Consider the following 12,027-nt stretch of genomic DNA (forward strand, 5'->3'; position numbering starts at 1 on the left):
ACTCCAGTGTTCTTGCCTGGAGAATCCCAGGGACGGGGGAGCCTGGTGGGCTTCCGTCTATGGGGTTGCACAGAGTCGGACATGACTGAAGCAACTTAGCAGCAGCAGCAGTAGCAGCAGGACCCTTTAAAGAAAATCTTCAGATCAGATTAGATCAGTCACTCAGTCATTGTTACCATTTAAAACTGGGTGCCATAATTTGTTATATTGATTTACTGAGATTCACTTAACACTCCCACATGGTAAATATGGGAATTTCACTTTTTTCCCCACAAAAGCAGAGCCTAAGATAGACGTGGAAGGAGGGAGAGGATTTGGGAAATAGTGCCAGGAGCAGTAGTGAAAGGGGATGGAGACTCAACTAGGGAAGCAGAGGTGAATTATCAAGGCAGGTAGCTCCTGTGTAAATAAGGGGCTTTACTCCACTGGACCTTTAGGACATATGCAGCATGCCTTCCAGAATTGTCCACATGTTGTCTAGCATGCATTGCATGAAGAACCCATAATTTCTTTATTCACCATTGATGAATATTTGGATTATTTCCAGCTTTTGGCTATTATGAATAATTCTGCTATGAATCAGTTCAGTTCAATTCAGTCGCTCATTTGTGTCTGACTCTTGATGCAGCACGCCAGGCCTCCCTGTCCATCACCAACTCCCAGAGTTTACTCAAACTCATGTCCATTGAGTTGGTGAAGGCATCCAACCATCTCTTCCTCTGTTGTCCCCTTCTCCTCCTGCCTTCAATCTTTCCCAGTATCAGGGTCTTTTCAAATGAGTCAGTTCTTCCCATAAAGTGGCCAAAGTATTGGAACTTCAGCTTCAGCATCAGTCCTTCTAATGAATATTCAGGACTGAATTCCTCTAGGATGGACTGGTGGGATCTCCTTGCAGTCCAAGGGACTCTCAAGAGTCTTCTCCAACACCGTAGTTCAAAAGCATTAATTCTTTGGTGCTCAGCTTTCTTTATGGTGCAACTCTTGCATCCAAACATGACTACTGGAAAAACCATAGCTTTGGCTAGATGGACCTTTGTTGACAAAGTAATGTCTCTGCTTTTTAATATGCTGTCTATGTTGGTCATAACTTTTCTTCCAAGGGGCAAGCGTCTTTTAATTTCATGGCTGCAGTGATTTTGGAGCCCCCCGGCCCCGAAATAAAGTCTGTCACTGTTTCCAGTGTTTCCCCATCTATTTGCCATGAAGTGATGGGACTGGATGCCATGATCTTAGTTTTCTGAATGTTGAGTTTTAAGCCAACTTTTTCATTCTCCTCTTTCACTTTCGTCAAGAGGCTCTTTAGTTTTTCTTTGCTTTCTGCCATAAGGGTGGTGTCATCTTCATATCTGAAGTTATTGATATTTCTCCCGGCAATCTTGATTCCAGCTTGTGTTTCATCCAGGCCAGCATTTCTCATGAAGTACTCTGCATATAAATTAAATAAGCAGGGTGACAATATAATGCCTTGACGTACTCCTTTCCCAATTTGGAAACAGTCTATTGTTCCATGTCTGGTTCTAACTGTTGCTTCTTGACCTGCATACAGATTTCTTAGGAGGCAGGTAAGGTGGTCTGGTATTCCCATCTCTTTCAGAATTTTCCACAGTTTGTTGTGATCTACACAGTCAAAGGCTTTGGTGAAGTCAATAAAGCAGAAATAGATGGGTTTTTGGAACTCTCTTGCCTTTTTGATGATCCAACAGATGTTGGCAATTTGATCTCTGGTTTCTCTGTCTTTTCTAAATCCAGCTTGATGGAAGTTCACAGTTCAAGTACTGTTGAAGCCTGGCTTGGATAATTTTACTTTGTTAGCATGCGAAATGAGTGAAATAGTGTGGTAGTTTGAGCATTCTTTGTCATTGGCTTTCTTTGGGATTGGAATGAGAACTGACCTTTTTCAATCCTGTGGCCACTGCTGAGTTTTCTAAATTTGCTGGTGTATTGAGTGCAATACTTTCATAGCATCATCTTTTAGGATTTGAAATAGCTCAATGGAATTCCATCACCTCCACTAGCATTGTTCATAGTGATGCTTCCTAAGGCCCACTTGACTTCGCATTCCAGGATATCTGGCTCTAGGTGCTATCTCGTGATTATCTGGGTTGTGAAGATCTTTTTTGTGTAGTTCCTCTGTGTATTCTTGCCACGTCTTCTTAATATCTTCTGCTTCTGTTAGGTCCATACCATTTCTGTCCTTTATTGTGCCCATCTTTGCATGAAATGTTCCCTTGGCATCTCTAATTTTCTTGAAGAGATCTCTAGTCTTTCCCATTCTATTGTTTTCCTCTATTTCTTTGCACTGATCACCAAGGAAGGCTTTCTTATCTCTCCTTGCTATTCTTTGAAACTCTGCATTCAAATGGGTATATCTTTCCTTTTCTCCTTTGCCTTTCGCTTCTTTTCACAGCTATTTGTAAGGCCTCCTCAGACAACCATTTTGCCTTTTTGCGTATCTTTTTCTTGAGGATGGTCTTGATGTCTGCCTCCTGTAAAACGTCATTAACCTCCATCCATAGTTCTTCAGACACTCTGTCATATCTAATAATCCCTTGTATCTATTTGCCACCCTGAAAAGTATGAAAGGCAAAAAGATAGGACACTTCAAGATGAACTCCCCAGGTCAGTAGGTGCCCAATATGCTATTGGAGATCAGTGGAGAAATAATTCCAGAAAGAATGAAGAGATGGAGCCATAGCAAAAACAGCACCCAGTTGTGGATGTGACTGGTGATTGAAGTAAAATCCAATGCTGTAAAGAGCAATATTGCATCGGAACGTGGATTGTTAGGTCCATGAATCAAGGCAATTTGGAAGTGGTCAAATAGGAGACAGCAAAAGTGAACATCGACATTTTAAGAATCAGCAAACTAAATTGGACTGGAATGGGGGAATTTAACTCAGATGACCATTATATCTACCACTGTGGGCAAGAATCCCTTTGAAGAAATGGAATAGCCATCATGGTCAAGAAAAGAGTCTGAAATGCAGAACTTAGATGGAATCTCAAAAACGACAGAATGATCTCTGTTCATTTCCAAGGCAAACCATTCAATATCACAGTAATCCAAGTCTATGCCCCGACCAGTAATGCTGAAGAAGCTGAAGTTGAACGGTTCTATGAAGACCTGTAAGACCTTCTAGAACTAACACCCCCAAAAGATGTCCTTTTTATTATAGGGGCCTGGAATGTAAAAGTAGCAAGTCGAGAGATACCTGGAGTAACAGACAAATTTGACCTTGGAGTACAAAATGAAGCAGGGCAAAGGCAAACAGAGTTTTGCCAAGAGAACGCACTGGTCATGGCAAACACTCCCTTCCAACAACACAAGAGAAGACTCTACATGTGGACATCACCAGATGGTCAATACCAAATTCAGATTGATTCTATTCTTTGCAGCCAAAGATGGAGAAGCTCTATACAGTCATCAAAAACAAGACTGAGAGCTGACTATGGCTCAGAGCATGAACTCTTTTTTTGCCAAATTAAGACTTAAATTGAAGAAAGTAAGGAAAACCACTGGACCATTCAGGTATGACCTGCTATGAATATTTGTGTACAAATCTATTTATGGACACATGTTTTGTTCGGTAAATACCCAGGTGTGGACTGTCTGGTTTATCTTAAGAATTTGCCTGTTTTCGAAAGTGGTGGTATGATTTTACATTCGCACACCACTGTATTGGAGTTCCAGTTGCTCCACATGTTTGCCAACATGTTTTTTTAAAAGTTTTATCCACTTTCTTAAATGTGTAGTTACATGACATTGTGGTTTTTAAGCTATGTTTCTAAGTCTGAAGGAATTAGATCGGGTATTATTAGCTTTTTCTTTGATATTTCTCATCTAACTTCCTACATATACACAAAATTCCTCCTCCACTAGTTTCCCTAGTATACCATCACCCTTGTCCCCCAGCCTTCTTCCTTGTTTTTTCTTTGTGGTGACTTCCAAGATCTGGTTATCTTGGGACAGAGCCCATTCAGTTTGGCTAACATAATCTTTTCTGCTTTCCAAATTCTGGGACCTCTTATTGACTATAGTCAATAAATTTTAATTCCTGTGGGTAATAGTAAAGTGTTTGAGAGCTGGAGTCAGGCTGTTTAGCTCCCTGGAGAGTCACTAGATCTCTCTGAGCCTCCAGGAAGGTCTTCCCTTTATACTCTAATGTGCCAACTATAAAAATTGTTGTATGGTCGGGCCATTCAAAATGGCTATTCTCTTGCTCTCTGTACATGTCCTGCTGTACCAGTCCCGCTTCACCTGTACCCTAATCATAGGGCTTAATTAGTGCTTAATCATGAGCTTGCCACAGATCCCAGCTACTGGTTTCTCCAGTAGCTGGGGATGAGCCAACCTGACATCAATTCCCCCTATAAATGGTAGCCTCCTTCTTCCCTGAATAGAAAGATTACTGCCATGTCTTGCCTTTCGTCTGCCGTACACAGTGGGGCCGCATGTTTTGCTGCAGACTTGTAAGATCCTTGATCCAGTAAACCATTGATACCTCTGTTGCTGTCTCTAGGCTCTTTCTTCGATCTCAAGCCTGGGCAGCTACAAGATTTGCAGGCCTATTGAGTGCAGCCCAACAGGTGCCCTCTTGGCCTTGCATCCCACCCCATGTTACATACCATCACATGACAGTGGTAATGTGAGCGTGATTTGTGCTCATGCTGTCTTGGCTGGATTACAGAGGCTTAAAAGATAAGCCCTTCACATTTTACCTTTATATTCCTGTGAATGCCTTGCACAGTTAAGTGGTCATCCCATATTTTTCTTAGGAGAGAATATGTCCATGTTATTAAGATAAGGCTTGGAAGGCACCTGCTGCAGTGAGTGGCTCACAGTAGTTATTTAGTAAGCTATATGTGAAGAGTATTCAGTCAATGTGGGAATGTTACTTGTTTCCTCACTTTTGATTTGATCTCCACCCCTCTCCCACTTCATATATTTTATTCTTTGGGCTGATTTAGAAGCCTATCTATTTTTCATTTTGAAATAACTTGACTTTCAAGGAAGTCACAAAAATAGTATGAAGAATTCCACATGTTAACTGATGTGTCCTCAGTGCATCATATCAAGGAGGCATGTGATGTTCCTCCATCTGTTGTTAATTTTGATCATTTGGCTAAGGAGTTGTCCGCCAGATTACCATCGAGTTACTATTTTTTTTCCTTTTCAGCCGATATCTGGTAAGGAAATACTTCAAGTTTATATAGATATCTTGTTTCTCATCAAGTTTTTACTCAGTAACTTTAGCATCCATTGATGAGTCCTTCCTGAAATGATTGTCATCAGTTCAGTTCAGTTGAGTCGCTCAGTCGTGTCCGACTCTTTGCGACCCCATGAATTGCAGCATGCCAGACCTCCCTGTCCATCACCATCTCCCGGAGTTCACTCAAACTCACGTCCATCGAGTCGGTGATGCCATCCAGCCATCTCATCCTCTGTCGTCCCCTTCTTCTCCTGTCCCCAATCCCTCCCAGCATCAGAGTCTTTTCTGATGAGTCAACTCTTCGCATGAGGTGGCCAAAGTACTGGAGTTTCAGCTTTAGCATCATTCCCTCCAAAGAACACCCAGGGCTGATCTCCTTCAGAGTGGACTGGTTGAATGTCCTTGCAGTCCAAGGGACTCTCAAGAGTCTTCTCCAACACCACAGTTCAAAAGCATCAGTTCTTCAGCACTCAGCTTTCTTCACAGTCCAACTCTCGCATCCATACATGACCACTGGAGAAACCATAGCCTTGACTAGATGGACCTTTGTTGGCAAAGTAATGTCTCTGCTTTTCAATATGCTATCTAGTTCCAAGGAGTAAGCGTCTTTTAATTTCATGGCTGCAGTCACCATCTGCAGTGATTTTGGAGCCCCAAAAAATAAAGTCTGACACTGTTTCCACTGTTTCCCCATCTATTTCCCATGAAGTGATGGGACCAGATGCCATGATCTTCATTTTCTGAATGTTGAGCTTTAAGCCAACTTTTTCACTCTCCTCTTTCACTTTCATCAAGAGGCTTTTTAGTTCCTCTTCACTTTCTGCCATAAGGGTGGTGTCATCTGCATATCTGAGGTCATTGACATTTCTCCCGGCAATCTTGATTCCAGCTTGTGCTTCTTCCATCCCAGCGTTTCTCATGATGTACTCTGCAATGATTGTCATGGAGTTTGCCAAATAGTGATTTTTCAATTTTTATTATTTCTTCTATTAGTTGGCATTTTGCTCTAAGGAAGTATTTTCCATTCTCTTTCATTTAGCTATTTATTCATTTGTTATTTTATATTCATATAGAATCATGGAATCTCATTTTACTCAATGAGTTATGATCCATTAGAAGCATCATTTGCTTTGTTTATTCCTTCTTTTTCTTAAACTGTGCAGATGGTAAAATTGGATGGGTGGAAGAGAGTGTGGGGAAAGAAGGCCTTGAGTACTTGTGTTCTAGTAAAAAGTATGCCAAACAGCAGGCCCAAAGGATAGGCATTTATGTGGTTTATACCAACTTAATAAGGGCCATCGTGAAATACAGTGGTGTAGATTATGCTAAAATATATTCATTTCTGTCCCTTTCAGGAAGTAAAAAGGGCCAGTTGAAAGTAATTTAGTTATTAAGGTCACCAAAGCTTCTCTTAATTTTTAGCAGCTGGAGATGTTTGTTGTTTTTTGGGTGGACTGGAGTACATATGTGAGAAGCAAATGGAAAATACAGTGTCAGTGTCATTGTCCTGGCACAAGATGGCAGCAGTCAGCCATCCATGCTGTGGCACAAAGCCTCTAGACTTCAGTTAACTGTTGTTTGCTTTTGCAGGGACTTCAGTACTAGTGCTAATAACATCCAGATTGACAAAACCAAGCCTCTGTGGCACAACTATTTCCTATGTGGATTTAAAGGAATTCAGGTAAATCAGTATAAAGCAGCTACTGGCAGTTGAGGTTATGATATGTATTATATCAAGATTTATTTCATTTACTATATCATTTTTGTCTCCTTTCAGTGCTGATGTTTCTGCTCTGTTTTGCTCATGAACATATTTCAGGGGATAGAGTAGATATGACTGTTTCTGGGTGGTGTTCATCAGGGGCTGTAGTGCCTGTTCATAAGTCATGTGCATTTGATACTTTGTTCTAGTTTTCAAATCTTTGTTGAAATTTTCTTTTGAAAGATACATTCTGGTAGTAGTACTTACATTTTGTTCCAGTGATGTGTAAGTGCACACTGTAATAGAATTTAGAGCTGGACAGCCCTGGGTTTGAGTCTAGACTCTACCCAGCTGTGTTGATTTAACTCCTTAAGTCTCAGATTTGCTGTGTGTGAAATATGTTATTATTATCTCAACAAAGAGTTGTTGGAAGGATCACACAGTGCTTGACACATAGTAGGCATTCAATCAATGCTAACTTAGTTTTGTTATTACTACTTCAGATGGGGTTTAAAAAAAGATATAGTGATTTTGATAAGGAAAATAAGAATTTTCCTGGAAACACTGAATACTTTGAATATCTCTAATGTCATGTATGAGAAGATGAAATATTTCTACTTTCTCTCCTAATTAAAAAAGTATGAAGGAAGAAACAAAATTGATTTGCTAAGTCAATTTGATTTGTTTGCTAAAATTCATGTTTTAGAGAGCTTGTGTTCTTTACTGTCTGATGGTGCTATCTGAAACTTTGTCATGAGTAGCGTAGGATTCAGTGGCATATCCATTACAGATATGCATCACATTTATTTCTGTTGTATAATCCTGTACTCTAATTATGGTGGTTCTGTATGTATCTTTCTTTCTCTCTACTTCCCTTTCTTCCCCTGCCCCCATCTCTTCCTTCCTTTCTTTTTCCCAGACAGATGGTAACAACATACAGGAAAAGTTACTGGCAGGTTTTAAATCTTCAAATCATTTGGCTTGTCACAAGCATTAGTGGGAATTACAGTATTTGGAAACATTTGTTGGCAAATACAATTTCATCTTTCTTGTAGCAACATGCCTTCTGTAGCATATGGATAAAGTGACCAAAAGAACAAATGTGCCTTGTGTTGTATTTGAGAATTTCAGGTCTTACAGCCTTCCCTTTTGATTTGACAGCTTACGTGCAAAAGCAGGTCTGTGTAATGAATGTTTGGCAGAGAAGTAATTTAAATGTTAGCCTTTTAGAAACCTTCAAATTCAAATACTAGAAAGTTCCAGTGGATAATCTGTTTATATTAAATTGAACATGTTATCCTTATGGGATAGCACTATTTCTGAATTTGGCAAAGCCCATTTGCATTTTGAATCTGTTGTACATTTTAATTTAAACATTGCGTGATAAGTTTGTAAGTATGATTCACATTCAAGACACCCTGTGGATCAGTTTATGGTTAAATATATAGCGTTCTCCAAGGATTTTTTTAAACAAGCTGTCTGATGTTCTGTGTGAAAGGGCATTGGCAGCAGCAATATTTCAGTTTATAATTTATATTTCTGGAAAGGAAATTTTTAGATCATTTGAAATCAACAAGAGAAGTGCATCCAACTAAATCTCTTCTTTTGTGGTGGATGAGTTTCGTCAGTTTAGGGGAAAAAGAGATTTTTAAAAAAAATGAAAAAAACTGGTCTTTTATTTGCAGAGTTTTGTTGTTACTTTGGCTATTTTATCTAGTTTATTGAAATTTCTCCTTAGAACAATATGTATGATGAAATGCATAATTATGTAATATAATAGTATTTTGCACTTTGATCTTGAACCCTTTGAATAATCTGTAAACATGGTGGTACTTTTTCTTGAGAAGGAAGTGACCTTGAATTTATTTTTAATCCCAAAGCACAAAGGATATGATATGATATAATCCTAAGTGTCCTCACCCTACATGTTAATCTACGTATCTTAGAGCTTTCCATCTTGAGATCAGAGTCTGATTATTTTTTTGGACTTTCCTATTTTGTAGAAATAGAGTTTCCCTGCTTTAAGAGTCTGCATTCTCATTTGTGGCTGAATTCTAATTTGGCTGTCTTGAAAGCTACCATATGGCTAAATTGTATCTATAAACTCGGGTAAAAATCTGGATTTCCTCATATCGCTGACTTACATTAAATCACAGTGACAGTATGCTGGCCCAGGTTTCTGACCGCAGTGGGGAAGTTCTCAACCAGAAATCAGAGACCTCAGTCCTACTTCCATTTCCCTATATGTAATCTTGGGAAAGTCTCTTACTCTTTGGTACCTAGGTTTTTCCACAAATAAAATAGAACTGAGAAAGGTTGGAAGGTCCTCTGAAGAAAAGTATTACATAGAATACTGCATAGAAACAAACCACTGCTTGGTGTTAGACTTTTATAATGACAGAGTGTTGGGATGTGCTATATAGAGATTTAACCTGCCTCAGTAATAATTGTGTATTTCTTGTCTTAGTACTTGAATTATAATTGTTTAACATTTCTCCATATTTGTTTAAATCAATTCATATTCATGAAAAAGACCATTCAAAGCAATTTTAGGAAAAGGATCAGTAGCTTTTTGTTCAACAAAGTAAAAATTAGTCTTCAAATTATAGAGCCCTGTGGCCAACAGCCATTAAATAAAATGTCATGTATGGACTCAACTAAATTGAATTGCACAAGTTGTTTCTATAAGTAGCATAATAAGTCCATTGTGAGGCTTTTGCTCTCTGAGGAATGAAAGAACTTTCTGCTACTCCTTGAATCCAAGCAGAGTTACTAGTGCTATTTTTCCTTCTATTCTAGGAACACTTTGGTCTCAGTGACCTGACTGGAATGAACTGCTTGGTAGATGGAAACATCCCACCGAGTTCTGGCCTCTCCAGCTCCAGTGCTTTGGTCTGTTGTGCTGGCTTGGTGACACTCACAGTGCTGGGCATGAACCTATCCAAGGTAGCCAATTTGAAAGATTTAACCTGATAGAATCTTCTCTTTCTAAAGTATTAGTATCCAAATCTCAAAATTAGAATGCCTTTGTTTGATTGAAAAACTTTGTCTTACCTGAAAGGACTGCACACATGGGGCATGAGTTGTAACTTAGCAAGTTCTGCTTGTGATAAACTACAAGGTAGTTGATACCTTCCAAAAAGGAAGCAAATATGTGAAGAGCTGTATCAAAATGCTCTTAGATTAAGTGGAGAGATTGAATGCATGGAGATCTTTTTAAATCACCTTATTAACAAGTGAACTTCAGGGAAGAAATTCTAGCCTTCATAATTGGGCCTGCTTATTTTCACCCAAAACCTTCAGTTAAATATTTGACAAGAAATGGGTAAAAAGGGTGAAAACCAGGCAATAAAGGAACTGAATAACATATCTATTTATACCAGCAGCTTAGTCACTAAAATAAACTTGAAAAAAATACTTCATTGCAAAGAGGAAATGCTTATTTAAAGAAGACATAAATTCTACAAGAGGTCAGAAAGCCTCAACTTTACAAGTTCACATAAATCTCTGATTTTGCAGTTCAGAGTAGGTATACTCAGCTTTAATTAATGTTTTGGAGGTCTGGTTCAAAAAAAATATTATCATATGTTCTTTTTTATCTCTTGTACATGTACTAGCACATTTACAGATGTCTAGGAATATAGACTGGGCAACAGGCAGATCAAGAGAAAGTCAGCTGCATGTCTTTCTTCGATCTGCTTAAACTTTCAGTTCAGAAATTTTATTTGTAGGAAGAAAGAGAAAAATGAAGAAGAAAGCAAAGGCTCAGATAGAATTCTCTTTAACTGCCATTGTAACTATGCACTAATTAGTCCTTTCTAAGCAATTGCTTATTTGGAGGTAAGGGTAACTAATTTGTTATTATTTGTTTCTTGAGAAGAGAGAAAGTAAGGGAAAGAAAGTCCATGTGTAAAATCTGCTTCCACTGATGCTATGTTTAATCTGGTGGTTTATTTGTTTATTCATTTATCATTCAATCACTACTTCCCTAGTGTCTACTTTGTGCCAGCTAATGTTCAAGGCATTGGTAATATAATAGGTATAGTTTTAGCCTTCATATTAATAGTATGTATGATCTAAAAAAGGGAATAGAGATGAGTGAATAGGCAACTATAACAGAGTTTGATAAGTGGATACTAGTGTGCTATTGGAGCAGATCTAATCCAGCTTTAGGGAACATAGTACATCTAATAGAGTTTTGCCGAGAACGCACTGGTCATATCAAACACCCTCTTCCAACAACACAAGAGAAGACTCTACACATGGACATCACCAGATGGTCAACACCGAAATCAGATTGATTATATTCTTTGCAGCCAAAGCTGGAGAAACTCTATACAGTCAGCAAAAACAAAACTGGGAGCTGACTGTCGCTCAGATCATCAAATCCTTATTGCCAAATTCAGACTTGAAGAAAGTAAGGAAAACCACTAGACCATTCAGGTATGACCTAAATCAAATGCCTTATGATTATACACTGGAAGTGAGAAATAGATTCAAGGGATTAGATCTGATAAACAGTGCCTGAAGAACTATGGACAGAGGTTCATGACACTGTACAGGAAGAGAAGGATCAAGACCATCCCAAGAAAAAGAAATGCAAAAAAGCAAAATGGCTGTCTGAGGAGGCCTTACAAATAGCTGTGAAGAGAAAAGAAGTGAAAAGCAAAGGAGGAAAGGAAAGATATACCCATTTGGATGCAGAGTTCCAAAGAATAGCAAGGAGAGATAAGAAAGTCTTCCTCAGCGATCAATGCAAAGAAATAGAGGAAAACAATAGAATGGGAAAGACTAGAGATCTTTTCAAGAAAATTAGAGATACCAAGGGAACATTTCATGCAAAGATGGGCACAATAAAGGACAGAAATGGTATGGCCTTAATAGAAGCAGAAAATATTAAGAGGTGGCAAGAATACACAGAAGAACTGTACAAAAAAGATCTTCACGACCCAGATAATCAGGATGGTGTAATTACTCACCTAGAGCCAGACATCCTGGAATGGGAAGTCAAGTGGGCCTTAGGAAGCATCACTGCAAACAAAGTTAGTGGAGGTGATGGAATTCCAGTTGAGCTATTTCAGATCCTAAAATATGATGCTGTGAAAGTGTTGCACT

At 38.8% G+C, this 12,027-nt stretch overlaps 1 protein-coding gene across 1 annotated transcript in view; it reads left to right on the forward strand.

Moving 5' to 3' along the window:
- The window catches only part of GALK2 (galactokinase 2), a 132,620-nt gene that overhangs the window by 27,578 nt on the left and 93,015 nt on the right, over positions 1-12,027 (forward strand). The window contains exons 4-5 of the mRNA XM_045162158.1: positions 6,801-6,891; positions 9,712-9,858. Coding sequence (XP_045018093.1) covers positions 6,801-6,891; positions 9,712-9,858 — 238 coding nt within the window. The remainder of the gene's footprint in view (positions 1-6,800; positions 6,892-9,711; positions 9,859-12,027) is intronic.

This window comes from Bubalus bubalis, chromosome 11 (genome assembly GCF_019923935.1).
Source record: "Bubalus bubalis isolate 160015118507 breed Murrah chromosome 11, NDDB_SH_1, whole genome shotgun sequence".
Taxonomy (NCBI): domain Eukaryota; kingdom Metazoa; phylum Chordata; class Mammalia; order Artiodactyla; family Bovidae; genus Bubalus; species Bubalus bubalis.